The 21317-nt window shown below is 31.8% G+C and overlaps 1 protein-coding gene and 1 long non-coding RNA gene across 2 annotated transcripts; both read right to left on the bottom strand.

Moving 5' to 3' along the window:
* Positions 1-4959: 4959 nt before the first annotated feature.
* Positions 4960-10474, bottom strand: LOC128637986 (uncharacterized). Its single transcript, XR_008399024.1, has 3 exons — positions 10406-10474; positions 10165-10314; positions 4960-5088 (listed from the first exon to the last, which is right to left on the bottom strand). It is a non-coding gene; the product is annotated as an uncharacterized LOC128637986 (long non-coding RNA).
* Positions 10475-16795: 6321 nt separating this feature from the next.
* On the bottom strand, positions 16796-18005 carry LOC128637985 (transcription factor HES-5-like). Its single transcript, XM_053689869.1, has 3 exons — positions 17891-18005; positions 17460-17634; positions 16796-17349 (listed from the first exon to the last, which is right to left on the bottom strand). Exons 1-3 carry the CDS (start codon positions 17951-17953, stop codon positions 17114-17116), a joined length of 474 nt encoding a protein of 157 aa, XP_053545844.1. The 5' UTR covers positions 17954-18005; the 3' UTR covers positions 16796-17113.
* Between the last annotated feature and the right edge of the window lie 3312 nt (positions 18006-21317).

Genomic DNA, 21317 nt, shown 5'->3' with positions numbered 1-21317 from the left:
ACTTTCAATTATATATATTTTTTATTATTAATATTATTTAAATATATTCACTTAGACTTTGTAAAAAGTTACACACAACTAAGCACCTAATTAGGTCAGAAGACAAATATTAGATATTATTTGGAGCTGTGCTTTTTATTGCATACACTATTGAGATTCTATAAATAGTGGTTGTTTTCATATATTCAGGTAAGTAATCTAACTGATGACTTAAACGTCAATACAAATAGTATAGAAATGATTTTATATGACTTCTATTTTCTATAGTGCATGGCTGTCTAGACTAAGGCCTTGTTTGTGTCTGTGAGTGTGTCATGTGTGTGTGTGTGTTTGTGTGTGTGGTGTGTCTGTGTCTGTGTGTGTGGTGTGTCTGTTTCTCTGTGTGTGTTTGGTGTATATGCCTGTATGTGTGTCTGTGTGTGTCTTTGTGTGTGTGTGTGTGTGTGTGTGTGTGTGTATGGTGTGTGTGTGTCTGTGTGTATCTGTGTGTGTGTCTGTGTGTATCTGTGTGTCTGTGTGCCCATATGTGTGTGACTGTGTGTGTGTTTGTGTGTCTCTGTGTGTGTGTGTGTCTGTGTGTATCAGTGTGTGTATGTGCCTGCGTGTGTGTGGTGTGTGTGTGTAACTGTGTGTATCAGTGTGTCTGTGTGTGGTGAGTGTGTTTGTGTGTATGTGTGTGTGCCCGTGTGTGAGTGTTTGTGTGTCTCTGTGTGTGGTGAGTGTGTTTGTGTGTCTGTGTGTGTGTGTGTGTGTGTGTGTGTGTGTGTAGGGTGTGTGTGTGTCTGTGTGTATCTGTGTGTGTGTGTGTGTGTGTCTGTGTGTATCTGTGTGTCTGTGTGTGCACCCATGTGTGTGTAAGTGTGTGTGTGTTTGTGTCTCTGTGTGTGTGTGTTTGTGTGTATCAGTATGTGTGTGTATGTGCCTGTGTGTGTGTGTGGTGTGTAACTGTGTGTATCAGTGTGTGTGTGGTGAGTGTGTTTGTGTGTATGTGTGTGTGCCCGTGTGTGAGTGTTTGTGTGTCTCTGTGTGTGGTGTGTGTATGGTGAGTGTGTTTGTGTGTCTGTGTGTGTGTGCAATCTGCTGCCCCCCAGAGAAGAAGCCGGACAGCCAGGGACGAATATGTATGCCCCTGTACATCCATGGATGATAAATCTGGCTCTGAATTTTGCTATTACTTTTCAGAGATTTATGACAGATTTTTTTTTAATGTTCTCATCTGATTTCCAGTGATCTGCAAAATAAATCACAACCATGTATATTTTGTGTAAGCCTAATTTATTTGAATAGAACATTGATTTACATATTAATTTACAAGGTTTTCCAAAATATGATTCAAATGTTTTTGAACTCAAACTGTATTTTTTTGTGAAATAATTAAAGGAAGATTAATGCAAACACTTCATCCATATAAAACACAACATTTTGCATAACAAAGGAAAAGATGTTTAAACTCATCTGAAACATGAAAGAAATGTATATTAGTTTACAACTAGTACCTACTGTAGATATACTGTACTGTATTCAGTACAAGAACACCAAGAAAAACCCAAAAAACACATCTTTTAGATTTCATCATTTTTCTTTTCTTTTTTTTTTTCTTTTCATTTCATATTAGATTACTTATCAAATATATAACTGCTGTTTTTTTTATCAAAGTGCCTAACATTTTTACAACATTTGAAAATTATGGTTCATAAAATATATAAGAATTTGACTTATTATTTTTCTGTGAAAATAATCTCAAAGTGTATCTTTCCAATGAAACACAAAACTGATCAAAATGATTTATTTATTTAATTGTGTCTAAATAAAGTCAGCAATATAACTAAACACAATTTTTGCAAATGGAAGTTATTTAGTACATTACTTTTTTCAGTTTTAATAAGCCATACATTTTTTCAAATGAGTGTCTACTTTTAACAATTTATTGTTGAATTTTAAGGCATCTATGGCTGCCAATACCTGATTTAAAACAATAAAAACAATAAACATTTAAAAAGACAATGAAGGCATTGATATTTTAATATAAAAAAAATGTAGTTTGCACGATAACTTTGCGATATACTCTCATTGTTTATTTTGCCCCTTTTCATGTCATTAATGGGACAGTCTACTGCAGATTTTTTTATTGCTTAAAAATATAGATAATCCCTTTATTACCCATTCCCCAGTTTTGCATAAACAACAGTTATATTAATATACTTTTTACCTCTGTGATTACCTTGTATCTAAAACTTTGCAGACTGCCCCCTTATTTCAGTTCTTTTGACAGACTTGAATTTTAGCCAATCAGTGTTGACTCCACAAGAGTGAGCACAATGTTATCTATATGACATACATAAACTAGCACTGTCTAACTGTTAAAAACTGTCAAAATACCCTGAGATAAGAGGCGGCTTCAACGACTTACAAATTATCATATGAGCTAACCAAGGTTTAGCTTTCAACAAAGAATACCAAGAGAACAAAACAACATTTGATTATAAAAGTAAATTGGAAAGTTGATTCAAATGGAATGCCCACATGTCTGAATCATGAAAGTTTAATTTTGACTAGACTGTCCCTTTAAGTAAATATTGTTTTTGTTGGGTTAAACAATAGTGATGAATGCAAAATTGTGCAAATGTGGTTAAGTTTGCAGAAAGTCCTTGAATAAAGTAGCCATAAATAAAGAAACCACAAGAAAACGTAATATTTGCTTCATAACTGTTTAAGGATATTGGATTATTTTCTTTCTAGAATATTTCTGCGTGAATGCAAAGTGAATAAATTAACCTTACAATCACACACACTTGTGGCTTACAATAAAGACAATCCGATAAAATATTTTATCTGTAAGGAAAATGGCATTTTGATAATAATGTATTCTATTATATTGCACTCATATCATTTATAATTCCATCTGCATTTAAAAAACAAGCATATTGCTATGATATGTTTATTGATCATTAAAATACTAACATCAAAATTGTGTTTATGCCAAAATATTATGGCAGCAAACATTTTGTATGTTTATTTACCAATTCAAGTTATTACTTTGTTTCTTTTTATTATTTAAAGGGATATTATACACTAGATTTTTATTTGCATACATGTTTTGTAGATGATCTTTTTATATAGCCCATATAGTTTTGTTTTGTTTTTAAAAATGTATAGTTTTGCTTATTTTTAAATAATATTGCTCTTATTTTTCAGACTCCTAACCAAGCCCCAAAGTTTTGGGAGAATACCGACGTATGCCTACTCCAGCTTGCTCCTGTTTGTGTAAAGGGTCTTTTCATATGCAAAGGAAGGGAGAGGGGAGGAATGTCTGCTATTGCCCACTTGCAGTGGGTGTTCCAGTAACCTTTAAAACAGAGCTAAACTGGAAGCTTCTAAGTAAGTTTTTAAACTGTTTTATATTGGATTTTTGATGGTATCTGTGCATATTATTCTTTATAGTAGTGTCTATTACATGCAGTTATATGAAAATTGGTGTATACTGTCCCTTTAAGTAATTTAGGCACCTCTTCAGAAATGTTTGATTTTGAACAGAAAAAAAAAAGAATTGAACTAAAGAAATTTTTGAATTATATAACAATGATATAACAGAAAATATAGTTTAAGGGGCATAACAGTTTAAAAAAGGGAAATTCTATAATGTGTTAGATAATTTTATTATTGTACTATTAATTGCATATAACTATGTGCTTAAAGGGACATAAACCCCCTTTTTTTCCTTTCATGATTAAGATAGAGCATGCAATTATAAACAACTTTCCAATTTACTTCTATTATCTAATTTGTTTTGTTATCTTTGTATCCTTTGTTGAAAAGCATACCTAGGGTCAGGGGCTGTTGAATGTGGTTGCATCTATATGCCTCACGTTATTGGCTCATCCAATGCTGTCAGCTAGCTCTCAGCAGTGCATTGCTGCTTCTTCAACAAAGGATACCAAGAGAATGAAGCAAATTAGATAATAGAGGTAAAATGGAAAATGGTTTAAAATTGTATGGTGTATCTGAATCATGAAATAAATATTTGGGGTTTCATGTCTCTTTAACCCCTGAAAATGATTAAAATCAGGGCAAACCTTAGCATTTGCAGGCCCTGGGCAGGGCAAATTTGCCCCCTGTCTCAGCATTCAGTATCTTCTATAAAAAGAATAACATTATATATTACACCTGCTAATACCATAAACACTTCTTCATAAACTAAAAACATTATGTACATTGCACCTTCTCATACCCTCACCCCTGACAGTACGGGGCCCTTAAAGCAAGGCCTGGGTAAAACACATAGATAGAGTCAGCTCCCGAGCAATACTAAGAACTAGCCAAACACAGCTGGTGAGACAAAGATACGAGACATATGTGCGTAGCCACCAACCAGCAACTAGGTAGTTCTGTACAATAATAAAATACACTATCACATTAGAAATGTTTTCATTCCTCCCTTTATATCCATTTAAGATGGGAAAACAGCAATACAAGTACATATACTCACAAATGTAATCTGATGTATATTTTTAAAGTTTTAAATATCAAAGTTTACAATATTGTTTAACTATGTACAACCCATCTGGAAGTGCAGCAAGTGCACACTTTGTATTAGTTTCAATCAAGTGAAACTGCCAAACCCCCATTGTGAAACTAAATACATTAGGCAGTGCACGATTGTGCTGCTGCATTACAAGTAAGATTCTTAGATTTGTCATTTTCAATGCCAAAAACTAGAAAACTTGCTATTTTAAATACAAGCCAAAAATAGATCTATAATTCTGGTAACCAGGGGGAACTCAAGTACCAATTAGATGCAATATCGAGAGAGACATGTTCTTAGTTGCTTCAACTTCAGTGAAACAAAAATACAACAATATTGTTCTGTTACAAATGTGTCACTTTTCAGTGAGCACATGATCTATAGAGACAGATTTAGTATATTCTTGCTGTGATCCCATAGTCTTCACCCTCCATGGTCAAGCAATTAGATGTAAGGCATTCATAGCTTGGTATCTACTGTAAGGAACATTATATATTCTGAAATTGCCAGTTGCACCAGAGTTGCTCCTTGGTGCAATTCTTCTGCATGTTGTAGTCTTGCAACACCTAAAAAAGAATTTAACAAATTAAAAAAAAAAAAAAAATAACAATGCTTTTACATTTAACTGTGTGTGCAATTATTCCCCCTGTAACTCATATAGGTACAGATGTGTGTCTTTATAGGGACAGAAATGTCAAAACTGAAATCTGCATGGGTACATTTACATTTTATATACAAGGATTATTGCAGTGCATTTCCATAAGTAGAAATGCTTCTAGTAAAATGTATTACTGTTTTTTTAGCAATATAAGCACATGATCTGTGAGAGCTATGGAAGTTTTCAGTGCTAAACACATAATGATAATATTAATAATAATTGTCCTGTGCACCAGTGTTCAAACACCAAACCTTCTCAGAGAGATATCAGTAGTTTGTATGACACAAATTAAAGGGACAGTAAAGTCAAAATTAAACTTTCATGATTCAGATAGAGCATGTAATTTTAAGAAACTTCTAATTTACTTCTATTATCAATTTTTTCTTTGTATTCTTGCTATTTTTATTTAAAAAGCAGGAATGTAAAGTTTAGGAGCCGACCCATTTATGGTTCATAACCTGAGTTAGGCTGGCTTATTGGTAGCTAAATGTAGCCACTAATAAGCAAGCCCTATCCAGGCTGCTAAACCTAAAATGGGCCATCTCCTAAGCTTTACATTTGTGCTTTTTAAATAAAGATAGCAAGAGAACAAAGAAAATTTGATAATATGAGTAAATTAGAAAGTTTCTAAAAATTGCATGCTCTATCTAAATAATGAAAGAAAAAGTTTGGGTTTAGTATCCCTTTAAAGAACCAGTAAATACAGTAGATTTGCATAATGAACACATGCATGATAACAAGACAATGCAATAGCACTTATTTTGAACTTCAAATGAGTAGTAGATTTTTTTTTCTGTCAAATTTCAAAGTTATGTAAATTTTATGTGACAGCCATTAGCCAATCACAAATGCATATACATATAGTCTGAGAAATCTTGCACAGTAGAGGCAGGCGACTCACAAAGTGTAAATATATAAAGACTGTGCACATTTTGTTAATGGAAGTAAATTTGAAAGTTGTTTAAAATTGTGGTGCGCTATCTGAAGTTTAAGTTCACTGACACTATACACGACACCGCAAGTTCTCTGAGCAGGCTTAGTGTTTGAATCCAGATCATCTAGTTACAAGTAGCATATGTGTGTATGCTACTGAAACAGTATTAACTTTTACTAGAAGTATTTTTACTAATGTTGCCAAAGGATTTAGTTTTGTTTGTTTTTTAAATAAGGGGAAAGCTTATAATATTTTCCTGGTTTTTTTAATAACATTAAAAATATATATATTTTTTAAATAAGGAACCACCTTAGAATGTATCTATTTTTATTTTTTTTATTTTTTATTTTTTTCCAGGCTGGGGAAAATACTTACAAAACTTAATTAATCAAATTAAAAATGTGGACTTGCACATGGGTGAAATGTGAATAACCATAACCAATAACCAATAGAATAACCATAACCAATAACCAATAGAATAACCATAACCTATAACCAATAGAATAACCATAACCAATAACCAATAGAATAACCATAACCTATAACCAATAGAATAACCATAACCAATAACCAATAGAATAACCATAACCAATAACCAATAGAATAACCATAACCTATAACCAATAGAATAACCATAACCAATAACCAATAGAATAACCATAACCAATAACCAATAGAATAACCATAACCAATAACCAATAGAATAACCAATAACCAATAGAATAACCAATAACCAATAGAATAACCATAACCAATAACCAATAGAATAACCAATAACCAATAGAATAACCATAACCAATAACCAATAGAATAACCATAATCAATAACCAATAGAATAACCATAACCTATAACCAATAGAATAACCATAACCAATAACCAATAGAATAACCATAACCTATAACCAATAGAATAACCATAACCTATAACCAATAGAATAACCATAACCAATAACCAATAGAATAACCATAACCTATAACCAATAGAATAACCATAACCAATAACCAATAGAATAACCATAACCTATAACCAATAGAATAACCATAACCAATAACCAATAGAATAACCATGTGTATTCATGGGTAGAGGAAGTCAATGACCAGAGGTGCATTTTGGTCCTTAGCTGAAAGTTGTGCAGCCCTTGTCTGCTAGCTTCTAATAAAGATTTGTTTTATTATTGCTATGCACAGAAGGCTTAAAGCAAAGCTAAACAAATTCCAGAAATAATTAAATAAACATAAAACATCAAATTTACTTCCATTATCAAATGCATTTAGTTCCCTTGGTATCCTTTGTTGAAAAGCAGATAGAAAGAATATATATGACAGCAATTTTTAAGAATTATTTTAATAGGACATGAAACCCAAAATATTTATTTGATGATTCAGACAGAGTATACATGTTTAAACAAATTTCCAGTTTTCTTCAGTTATCAAATTTATCAAAGGTATCCTTTGTTGAAAGAGCAGCAATGCACTACTGTGAGATAGCTGAACACATCAGGTGAGCCAATGACATAAGGCATATATGTGGAGCCACCAATCGGCATCTAGCTCCTAGCATTGCTACTCTTGAGCCTACCTAGGTATGCTTTTCAAATAAGGATACCAAGTAAACAAAGCAAATTAGGTCATTTAAGTAAATTGGAAAGTTGTTTAACATTACATGCTCTATCTGAATAATAATAAAAAAAAAAAAAAAAATTGACTTTACTGTCCCTTTAACAATGTTATACAATGTACAAACCCTGCTGTCATCTAGTTCTCAAAAGTACTATTCATGTAATTAACTAGACACATGCACGCTGCATACCTAGATATTCACTTCACCAAAGAATCCCATGAGAACTAAATAAATCTGTTAACAGAATTAAATTGTAACGTTTATCTCCATTTTTTAGCAAAACAGTATTCCTTATCTATCAATCATGAAAGGAAAAAAAACATGGAATTCATGTCAAGGATACAATAAATTATTTATTGTAGAAGAAATAATGGAGAAGAATTTGAGGAGAGAGAGAGAGAGAGAGAGAGAGAGAGAGAGATGATAGATTGATGAAGAGATAGATAGATAGATAGATAGATAGATAGATAGATAGATAGATAGATAGATAGATAGATAGATGATAGATAGATAAATAGATAGATAGATAGATAGATAGATAGATAGATGAAGAGATAGATATATAGATTGATAGATAGATAGATAGATAGATAGATAGATAATAGATAGATGATAGATAGATAGAAAGAATGATTGATTGATTGATTGATTGATTGATTGATTGATTGATTGATGAAGAGAGAGAGAGAGAGAGAGAGAGAGAGATGATAGAGAGAGAGATTTATTGATTGATTGAATGAATGAATGAATGAATGAATGATTGATTGATTGATTGATTGATTGATTGATTGATTGATTGATTGATTGGTGAAGAGAGAGAGAGAAAGAGAGAGTGAGAGCAAGAGATAGATAGATAGATAGATAGATAGATAGATAGATAGATAGATAGATAGATAGATACAGACTGACAGACAGATAGATGATATAGATAGATAGATAGATAGATAGATAGATAGATGATAGATAGATAGATAGATAGATAGATAGATACAGACTGACAGACAGATGATATAGATAGATATAGATAGATAGATAGATAGATAGATAGATAGATAGATAGATAGATAGATATAGATAGATAGATAGATAGATAGATAGATAGATAGATAGATAGATAGATAGATAGATAGATGATAGACAGACAAGATTAGATTAAGTTTACACATGTAACGTATGTTAATGTATACGATTTTTTTGGTATCTCTCCTTGGCTATAAATTCTTACGCTTGAAAGGTTTTTAGTGAGACGTTATGGAACTACATGGTGAATAATCTCACCATATTTCCAGACTCTATTTGAATTGCATAATTAGATGTTGGGGAAATATTTTTTATTTTTTTTTTTTAAATGTATGAAAGGTCCAAAAAAGAAATAAACTGCCTCCTAGTGGTGACCAAGTATATTGCATTGCATGTCTGTAAAGGATTATTTACAAGCAAAGGACCCACGTGGTCTCTAGGTGCTTTCTTTATTTCATTGTCTCTAAAGAATCCTGGGGATAACAGTACTAATTTATCTAATTCTTCTGACATTTGCATATTATCCGTATAGTCAACCAATGTCGTTTCTAGACCATCATATTTGGGGGTGCTAAATTGACTACAAAGAGTGCAATATATTACCAATTCCTTGCTTTTTATTTGATATGTATCTCTCTTCTCCTTAAAGGGACAGTACACTGTAAAATTGTTTTCCCATAAATGTATTTTAAATGACTTGTTATACCAACTGCAGAGTATAAAATATTTGAGAAATTGCATTTTCAGGTTTATTTGTGTATCTGAAGTAGCTGGTTTTGTGCTTTGAAACCACAGCCTATTACAATGGGTTGAGCTTCAGGTAATATCAGATCTCATTATGTTATCACTTTCATGTACACAGACTTTCTTCCTTATCTTATATTTGTCTGGAACACCAAAGCTCAATACATAGAGAGAACAATGGAAAATTATCATTTTATTACTTAATTATCATGCCCCCCACTGAGAGTGTAACTTCTTCTGCTGGCTTGTCAATAGTGTATACGCCAGTATCAAAACTTTCAGTATAGGTTGGGAAACCACAAGCTAAATCAGCTATTTCAAATGCTGAAATATGAGTAAAGGAGCTACTTGCAACCAATTTAATACATTCTAGCAGGTTAAAAGGATCATTGGGAATAATTTAAAAGGGAGAAAGTTTTTGGGTGAACTGTCCCTTTAACTAAACACTGCAAGTGTAAAAAACAAACTGCTTAGTAACTTCAGGACTGCAGTTAATGCCACAATAAGCACCCATAGAAACATCTATGACATCTACACTGAGTGTTTCCTTAAAGAAACAAACATCAGCTTACTATATTAAACTAATAGTATATTTATTAAAATATGTTAGTAAAATAATAACATTAAAATCATTGCATAAATAATAGTTCAGCAGAGGGACTTACCTGTATCCTGTCAGCTGTTTTTCCTTGTTCATCTGAATTGCCTGTAGCCCTGAATGTAAGGAAATCTCTGCTGAATCATCTTCCAGTAACTCTTAGCTTTGGAGACTGTAAATGATCTGCATTTCTCGATATAGAACGTGGCTTCTCTAACTGTAGAAGAAAAAAATGAAGAATAAAATGAATAAATAATCTTATATCTTCTGCAGACTGACATGTATTTTAAAATATCCCAGAAAAATACCTCTTATTTCATGTGCCATTTTGGGAACAATATCCATATCTAGCAATGGTAATCTTCTATTCTCTCATGTAGTGCTGGAGTTGTTTATATCTCACAGAATAGAATCCCCCCTATATATACTTGTTATTCTGCATAATGATGTGTGGGAGCTATGGTCTGAGTAAGGTTCCCACACCCAGTGTCCAATCACATTGACGACAAGGACAATGCAAGTGTGTCCTCATTAAATCAGAACAGACAAGAGCAGCATCTGGGGCCAGTAATCAAGACTATTATTCAAAATAATATTACTTTATTACACATAAATTACAAAAAGATCTATATATATAGTGTTGGGAAGTCCATAAGATTAAAATCACACATGCATTATATGTGTGTGCTTCTTAACCCCCTTTAAAATAAAACAAATATAAGAGTGTCACCCATCTTGCAAAATGATATGTTATATAAGTAATAATAGCTATAAACATGTTTATGAAGAAAGACCCATTTGTTTACATATAGTTCCTTTACATTTATTGTGTAATTGAAGATAACTACTTTTGCCTGTTGTATCCAGCTCTATACTGACAATTTCAGTACTTATGTAAACAAGAAGTTGTATAAGTAAATCAAGCCCCAGAGGGGGTGGGGCAGAGAGGTACTGAGAGATAAGGGGGGTTTGTATAAATTTAGAGAGATAAGCTAATACGGACCGTCTGGGGTAGGCTTAGGCTGTTTGTTTAGGATATTGTTTCAGCTGACAGAAAAAGCTATTTAAATATAAACATATACCTAAAGGAGCAATTTCCGATACATTTTATATTCTGCAGCTGGTGTAACAATTTTACTGTACACTGTCCCTTTAATTACAGGATACAACTATTTTAGTTTCTACTTTGGAGCATGTGACACTATCACAAAAACTGTCACAGACACTGGTCATAAGTAAATTTAGCACTAGTGTGTGAAAGTGTGTGTCTTTAAGTGTGTGACAAGTGGCACCTTCATATCAAAGAAGAGTAATATAAGTGTCTGGGAGAGTGTGCAGGTGATGTAGATATACAGCAATATGCTCCAGACCAAGCTGTAGGTAATGGCAATGGATCCAGATAAGTTATTGCATTTGCTGTAGGTACAAGAGTTGTAGCTTCTTGATGCAGAATAACGATCATAGGTATGGATAATGTCATTGATAAATTTAGAACAGTTATATCAAATATAAACACAATTATTAAACAATTTAACAAATTAATTAATATATTCACTCAATCTATCGTACACATTTTACAATGTTATACATATTTCTTTAAATTAAACCAATTAACCTGCTGGCTCAGATTAATTTCACCAACATAATTTCTGGATTTTATAGTTCCTTACAAATTGTTTTCAACATGAATTATTTTAATGTGTTTGTATTGCAAGCCATTGGTTTTAAGAATGTATTGTTACATCAAATTCTATATAATTGGTTTCAACAAATGTTTTTAAATAGTTGCTTAAACCTAAATAATTTAGCTCAAAATTGCCCTAGAATTATTTAAGATTTTGATATGAAATATTTGTATTTTTATTGATAGAAAACATTTATAATTATCAAAAAATATTTGAGTTTCATATTATTTCTCTTCAATCCTTACACATAAGTAACTTATTTTAATACACAATACTATTATACATATTCCATGTCAGCAATTTTAAAACTCTAATAATATATTAAATTTACATAATTTTTTTAGGGATTGGGTCGGAAACAGCTTGTGTCTAAAGCAATTGAAAAATGTTGTAATTCTAGAAGATTGTTGGCTGTCAGTCACACATTACATATTTAAGTACCCCCTCCCCAGGTCATGCATAAATTAGCAGATCTTCAGGATAACCTAGGTAGTATCTCTGTGTGAAATTCAGGATGCCAGCCTTTCCCACACTCAGCAGGGTCATTAGCTGGATGTCACAGACAATAGACGTGTGTCACATTCAAATGTAACAGAAGACATCTGAAGATGGTCATATAATATAATGCAGACGCTGTGAATGATGAGAGATACTGTGGGAACAGTCTGACATGGAAGAAGACACTAAAAAATCATCTCCCAGACATCTGCTGAAATTAAATGTGTTGAATTACCAGTGACTTCAATTTATTAAAGATTATTTCAGGATCTTAATTCTTAATACAAACATAAAAAATATCCAAACTGGATTTCATTAAAACTTCAATATCTGATTTGGCTAAATTAAAATAAATAAAAAATACATAAGTCTTCCATAATACAAACAGATGTAGATTTCTGTATAGGGTAATACACTATAAAATTAGCACAAAAAAAAGTACAAGCAACAAATTTATACCAAAGATGCATAACCATGAATATTCAAATTTACTTCTATTATCTAATTTGTTTTATTTTTTAGATATCCTTTGTTGAAGAAATAGTAATGCATATGGGTGAGCCAATCACACGAGGCATCTTTATGCACCCACCAATCAGCAGCTACTGAACCTATCTAGATATGCTTTTCAGCAAAGAATATCAAGAGAATGAAACAAATTAGATAATAGAAGTACATTAGAAAGTTGTTTAAAATTGCACACTCTTTCTAAATCATGAAAGAAAAATTTTGGGTTTCATGTCCCTTTAATTGTATCCTTGCAATAGACCTAGTTAATTACACAGTAAAATAGTGAGCAGATATACAAATATGTATTATGCATTATATAAATGTTATGGGTGGGGTATATGATTACATATAAAAAGATAAAGATTATTTGTAAATATACACTGAATATGTAGTCTAGAAAATATACCAATACTACTAAAACAGCGTTTTATGGGACAAAATAGGTGAAACAGACATTTTACATCTAACTTTGAATACAACCATTAATACATATTTATTTACTAGATATTTATCCTCTCATAGCCTTTACACCCCCCCCCCCCCCCACATACATATTATTGCCAACCAGACCCTACTCCCCCCAATAATAATATGAACAAAATATATATTAGTGGTATACCTCTTGTATAGTCTTATTGAAAGTATTAGCTATTATAGTAAGAACGCCATATTATTTGTCATATTCAAAAGAGCAGCACTATAACTCCAATCACAGGTTCACAATATTTTTCCCATGATCACTTTATACCTTTTTAAACAAAAGGGCAAAATAAAATATAAAAATAAAGCTAGAGTATATTGCCGTTTACTAGTTAGTATAATATACTGTTTGCAAAGTAATTTGGGATAAATACAAATTCTCCAGTTATGGCAACATTTCAAAAAGAATTTGATTTATTTAAGAAGCTACAATGCGGAAACTAATGTTGATACTTTCTGCACTACAAGGGAGGGCAATAACAATTATACAGCTACAACTAGGTTTGGATCCTGCTAGGAAGGTGTGAAAGTGTGTCTGACACATGCATACATGAAAGGCAGGAAAGGAAGGTGACATTTATCACACCAGGATATACTGGCATGTGACAAGTGTTATGCAGCACACGTTCACAGGTATAGATGGCAATGCAAATGAACTGGTAACTATGAGAACCTAATAACATTGATAGGGAGGACTGAATCATTTTATGGACATTTGAGTTAAAGGACAGATTTTACACTCATATTTATTTGGAACTAAAATATAAAACAAATGCCTATAATTATTATTTTAATAATTAATCGTGTAAATGCATAGGGATATAAACCCCTGGATATATATATTATTTTATTATTATTTTTAACTGGACACTACTTTTATAATTGCAGAGACACTATATATACATTAAAGTATTGTAGAACTTTGTATCTATGACTCAACCTTTTAAAGTTAACTGCTTATGTGGATTATTAGGCTGTGAGTTAAAGGGACAGTAAAGACAAAAATAAACTTTTCTTATTTAGATAGAGCATGCCATTTTAAACAACTTTTCAATTTACTTCAGTTATCAAATTTGCTTTGTTCTCTTGGTATCTTTAATTGAAGAGTAAAACTAGGCAGCTCAGGAGTGTGCATGTGTCAATAGTACTCTATGGCAGCAGTGTTTTGCAACATTGTATAACAAATCTACAGATAATGTTGCAAAACACTGCTCTGTAATTATTATGGTTGCTTGTGCAAACAAGATATATGGTGATACATTTACTGGGATCTTGAGTTGAGTTTAACCTCTTTCCTAAAATGAAACAAGAATAGAGCACATTTTTTTTTCAGGTAATAACACTATTTTAAATATATAAAGATTGCCAGCCTAGAGTATCTTTCTGCATAGCTGACTAAATACATGAATTATTTATTGTTATTTACATGGGAATAAAGTGGCTTTCTTTGATATTAAATTATGCAAATAAAAATGGTTGTTTTTTTTTTGGGGGGGGGGTTGTTGTTTTTTTTACATTCCTTCCTAGCTCACCAGTTGTTTGAACACACCTATGGTCAATACAGGAAACTCTCTAGGGAATATCATCCTTATACCCCAGACTGCATTCTCTGTTTTCTGTCGTCTCTTTCCAAATACATAAATATTGTCATAGTAGTAGTCATAATAATAATATTAATAATAATATGAAAGTGGTATTGGGGGGTTGTTCTTTTCTTAAATAAATAAATAAATAAATACAAAACCATTAAGGCATTAACGTTTGGGATATGACAGATGACAGACATATAAAGTGTACCATTGAGAAACTATGACATTTGGAAAGGTGCCCAGGTAGTGTGCAGTAATGTAATATGTCAGATAAAGCTTCCCAAACATAAATAAATATATGTAATCAGTCTGCACGTCTAAACACACCATAGCTTGTATCATTTTAGCAAAATAAAACCTGTAGTTTTGACATTGGGTCCTTGCACGTTGAGAGATGGAAATCAGCATACTGCAGTAGGCCTGGTGACATGTTTGTTGATTGGTTGTGACGGCACATGAGGTTAACAGGATAGTTATTATATGCACAAAGCAGAATGCCAGCCTGTCTACAGATATGCGTATGAGTATGTCACTTTTTTACTTATGTGTTTCATCGTAACAAATGTTTATTTATTTTTTTGTTTTAGTGTTGCAGCTTTTGCTAACTTAATATATTGTAATAATACTCATACTAATAATAATTATATGATAGATAGATAGATAGATAGATAGACAGATAGAAGGAGATGGTAGATATATAGATATATAGATAGATAGATAGACAGATAGATAGATAGATAGATAGATAGATAGATGATAGATATAGATGGATAGACAGACAGACAGACAGACAGACAGACAGACAGATAGATAGATAGATAGATAGATAGATAGATAGATAGATAGATAGATAGATGATAGATTATATAGATTTGACAGAAGGAGATTGTAGATAGATATATAGATTTGACAGAAGGAGGTGGTAGATAGATAGTAGATAGATAGATAGATAGATAGATAGATAGAAGGAGATGGTAGATATATATATATATATATATATATATATATATATATAGATAGATTTATTAGACAGAAGGAGATAGATAGATAGATAGATAGATAGATAGATAGATAGATAAATGATAGATATATTGATTGATATGTAATAGATACAGATAGATTGATATATAATAGATACATTGGTAAATATATTGATTAATATATAATAGATGATAGATAGATAGATAGATAGATAGATAGATAGATAGATAGATAGATAGATAGATAGATAGATAGATTGATTGATTGATTGATTGATTGATATATAATAGATGCATAGATAGATTGATTGATATATAATAGATACATAGTTAGATTAATTAACAGACATTTAAACATTTTGGTGATATTAAAACAACACAATGTCGTCTTTTCATCCGTTTTGAATTTATTTGTCTGTATGAACGTTACAGATAATGCACTTGTGAACAGAATGCATACAAATATTAACATTTAAAACAAATGTTACATAATAGCACATAATACATACATAAAACACTTATGTATAATAATAAGTAGATTAAATATAAATCTACCATGTATACGATCCTTTAAGTAATAAAGAGAACATTTCTCACATTGTGAGCTGCACTTAAAATCACAACAAAATATACCTATAGTACATACAATAAATATATCACTTCACTGGCATGATACCTAACAATACCATACCTGCAATGCACAAATTATTTCACAGAAATAAACTCATTGTTTTGTTTTTTCTTTTAGAAAAATACTTTATAGAACTCCTCAGTTGAGGCTACCTTTCTCTCAGTAATATGTTATGTATCATACAATCATATATAACTGACTGGATAAAGGTCATTGAAATGTAATTTCTATTTGAAATACACATAATTATTACATGTAATAATAAACACATTATAGTTTAACCCTAGTTCTGCCTGATGCATTTGGCACACAATTGGGTCATGTAATCAGCTAGTGCTGTACCTTAATTATCATTGTGCAAATATTGCAAACTTAAATATATTAGACATCTTCACTGTGGTATAACCACATATCATTTAACAACATGCATGTATCTTTAAAAGACAAACTACTGTAATTCCCTATTAGGGAAAACAAATATAATAATCCCAAAGAAAGAACCACAAGACTTCAGATTGTACTCTGAATGCAAAATCCATAATAATTATGTGTAAATAATACACATTACACATATTCAGTCACATAGGACTTACTAAGTTGAGTGGATGAGAAAGTGAATATTTCTGATTGTCCAAACTGGCATTTACCAAGGTCTCCAAAGGGATTTGCTGGTGTCCCTTGTTGGAAGACCAGTTATTATCTGTGGATTGGTCACTGCTGTGTGGATAACTTCATTTGATGTAATGTGCTGGGTGTGGAAATGTCTCAGAAGATTCCACTGGTGGTTCTTAGTGTCTTCATGGGCTGCTAAGAAATTTTCAGACTCTTTCAGGCATTTTGAGAATCCTTCTTTATGGGTTTGGTTGGCTGTTGACATATCTGTAAATAAAACACATTAGAAATAAGTTGCTGATATTTTGCTCAAAATTATCGTCTGTTTTTTCAGCAAACAGTTAACTGAATCATTTTATATAGATTTAGATACTTACATTTAGCAGCCAGATGCTGTTGCAGGAAGCTCACTGTCATCTCCAGGATATCAGCCTTCTCTGGTTTGGATGGAAGTTGCTGTTTCTGAAACTCTTTCTCCAGCAATATCCTGAGTTGCTCAATGCTGCTGTTAATACGATCTCTCCTCATCTTCTCAATCACTGGCTTCCTTAGCTGGAAAAACAAAAATATAAATAATTATTAGTTTATTGCAATTTAATTCAAAATTGATAAATATATATGAGAAACATAAAGTATTTTAGATCATGAATGATGGAAAAAAAGAAAAACAGAGTAGAGAATTGTGATTTAAGAGAATTATTTTAGTTATGGAAAAAGAAATAAAGAGTGATGCAGAAAAATATACTTAGGTTGAGGTGTAAGAGATGATCTGGAAAAAGTGAAGTGCATTATATGAAGAGAAATTTACCTTTCTGGTTTGCTTGCAAGAATTTTCTTCTCCAATTTGAATTTGAGTATTGCAAGGTGCCATTTCTGTATCTTGCAGTCAGTATTTGAGAGATAGTATTACTCCAGTGGAGGTCAGATTGCTGTCTGACTCACAACCAGCAGTCTCAAAGCTTTATACTCCTCCTTGTGCATAATAATGTGTGAGTCCCTAGCTCAGGACAGTTTCCCACACTCAGCAGCCAATCACAGAGGGCCAGGGACCAATAACGTGTGTCACATTGAGCTGTGACAGACCAGCCTAGCATCTGGAGCTGGTATTGTGATAAAAGACTTGAAAGTGTGGGAAAGATATACACCATAAAAAAGGGCTTAGTGCATCTGCTGGTTGCAACATCCCATGGCAGGAGTCCCTATCAAAACTTTATCTGTCAGTAAATCTGGAAAGGCACAACAATATCCTAAAACACATTAATATAGAAAAGAGACATATTTTATTTGACATTTAAGAATGAAAAACAAAATTATTAAAATGCAATATAACAAATAATTAGATAGAACTACACATGTTAATTGAAATTTATATTCATTTTTATTGGACATATATTGCAATATAAAATATAAAATGATATGTATATGTGTAATACTAGAGATTATTGCACATTTTTAAAAGTTACCTATACAAAAGTTACTTTTTAGTGAATTCATCTTTGTTATTCGTGTATCTAGCACAAATGAGTCGATTAGAAACCTTTGGAAAAAGCTTAGTAAATGATTTATCTGCGAACCCACAATCTCTAATATATAATAATATAGTCTAATATATATGTTCTCTAATATATATGCTTTTATCTACTTACCTCAAATACATTTTAGAGATTTTATACAATCATTATTGAAATATTTTGCTCAATTCTTGTCTTGTGTGCTCCAGATTTAGAGGGATACTGAACACAATTTTTTTTCTTTCATGCTTCAGATAGCTCATGCAATGTTAAGCAACTTTCTAATTTACTTCTATTATCATTTTTTCTTCGTTCTCTTGCTATCTTTATTTGAAAAAGAAGGCATCTAAGCTAAGGAGCCAATTTTTGGTTCAGAACTGGAAAGCACTTGTTTATTGATGGGTGAATTTAGCCACCAATCAGCAAAAACAATCCAGGCTGCTCACCACAAATGGGCAGGCTTCTAAACTTACATTCTTGCTTTTCAAATAAAGATACAAAAAGAATTAATAAAAATTGATAATAGGAGTAAATTAGAAAGTTGTTTAAAATTGCATGCTCTATCTGAATCTCGAAAGAAAAAAATGGGTTGTGTCCCTTTAATGAAATCAGAAACCCATGAATAAAGCAATATATACATAATACCTACAAAAATGAACAGATACTAATGTTTCTTTGATATAAGAAGGAACATGGATGATGGAAGACTGCAAATTGCTTAAAGTCATTACAGTTATTTTTTAAGGGGAAAAAAATTGTTTTTCATATTTCTTTTCTCCTGTTGATTCCTGTGTTTGGTAATATCTACTCCACTCATATATAAATACAAAACAGAATCTAAATATAACATTTAATCAGGGGGCAACTTGCATATAATTACATACACTATGTAAAGAATACCCAGATAGGGTATCTAAGTCATCAGTTCAGATAATTATTCAAGAAACCACCACATAATAATGTGTTTAAAATAACCCAGTGAGCACAAGTTTGTAACTTTTTTTGTAACAAACCTAAATTATTAGAGATCTTACATTTGTAAGTTATATCTCATCATGTTTATTGCAGACCAATTTGTGGATTGGCAGAGGACACATTCCTTATATATAGTACAGCAGAATTTCAAATGGCTCTCTGTATATGACAAATAATATCAGTAGATGGTGATCAAACATGCCGCAGTAAGCCTGTAGCTAAGAGCTTTATTATAGGTTGTCAAACAAAGAGGGCCTGTTTTGGTCTCCTGTCTTTGATAAGCAGACGCCTAATTGAGGAGCACACTTTCACACCTACTGCACTGGGGTTTTGCTTTCCTTTTGATCACAGCCTTGCAGAAGACAACCCAGCAATTATCTTTATTGCTCTGTAGACACTTCTACCTGTTACTGGAAGTGTGTCCCACACAAGGCTGTGAGATGTTATACAAGACCTAAAGAGGGGAAACACAAGCTGATAATACTTACACCTTTATATCCACTACACACAGAAACCACTCAATCCATAGCTGCCACCAGAGTAAACATGCCTGAAAGAACAGAATCCCATTTATATATATTTATAGATGTACAGACAGACAACTATATGACAGACAGATTATAGATTTGCAGAGTTACAGATATATAGAATATAGATAGGTAGATGGATTGATAGATATAGATAGATAGATAGATAGATAGATAGATAGATAGATAGATAGATAGATGATAGATGATAGATGATAGATGATAGATAGATATATAGATAGATAGATAGATAGATAGATAGATAGATGATAGATAGATGATATATATAGATAGAGATAGATAGATAAATAGATGATAGATAGATGATAGATAGATGATATATAGATAGAGATAGATAGATAAATAGATGATAGATAGATAGGTGATAGATAGATAGATGATAGATAGATGATAGATAGATATAGATAGATAGATAGATAGATGATAGATCAATCGATAGATAGATAGATAGAGATAGATAGATAAATAGATAGATGATTGATAGATAGATAGATAAATAGATAGATGGTAGATAGATACATAGATAGATAGATAGATAGATAGATAGATGATAGATAGATAGATAGATGATAGATAGATAGATAGATAGAGATAGATAGATAAATACTAGATAGATGATAGATAGATACTTAGATTGATGATAGATAGATGATAGATAGATAGATCAATCGATAGATAGATAGATAGATAGAGATAGATAGATAGATAGAGATAGATAGATGATAGATAGATAGATAGATAGATAGATAGATTATAGATAGATCAATCGATAGATAGATAGATAGATAGATAGATAGATAGATAGACAAGCAGGCAAGCAGACAGCTAGAGGGGAGATATAGATAGATGACAGAGAGAGGAAAGCAAAACAGACAGACAGATATATAATTGATAGGTACATAGATAGATAGATAGATAGATAGATAGATAGATACACAAACAGGTAGACAGATAGAATATATAGATATATGATAGACAGAGAGACAGGCAGAAAGGCAGATAGATACATAAATGGCTAGACAGACAGACAGATAGATAGATAGATAGATAGATAGATAGATAGATAGACAAGCAGACAGCTAGAGGGGAGATATAGACAGATGACACACAGAGGAAAGCAAAACAGACAGATATATAATTGATAGGTACATAGATATATGGATATATATATAGAGATAGATAAATAGATAGATAGATAGAT

This window comes from Bombina bombina, chromosome 8 (assembly GCF_027579735.1).
Source record: "Bombina bombina isolate aBomBom1 chromosome 8, aBomBom1.pri, whole genome shotgun sequence".
Taxonomy (NCBI): domain Eukaryota; kingdom Metazoa; phylum Chordata; class Amphibia; order Anura; family Bombinatoridae; genus Bombina; species Bombina bombina.
This window is presented reverse-complemented; position numbering and strand designations above follow the sequence as displayed.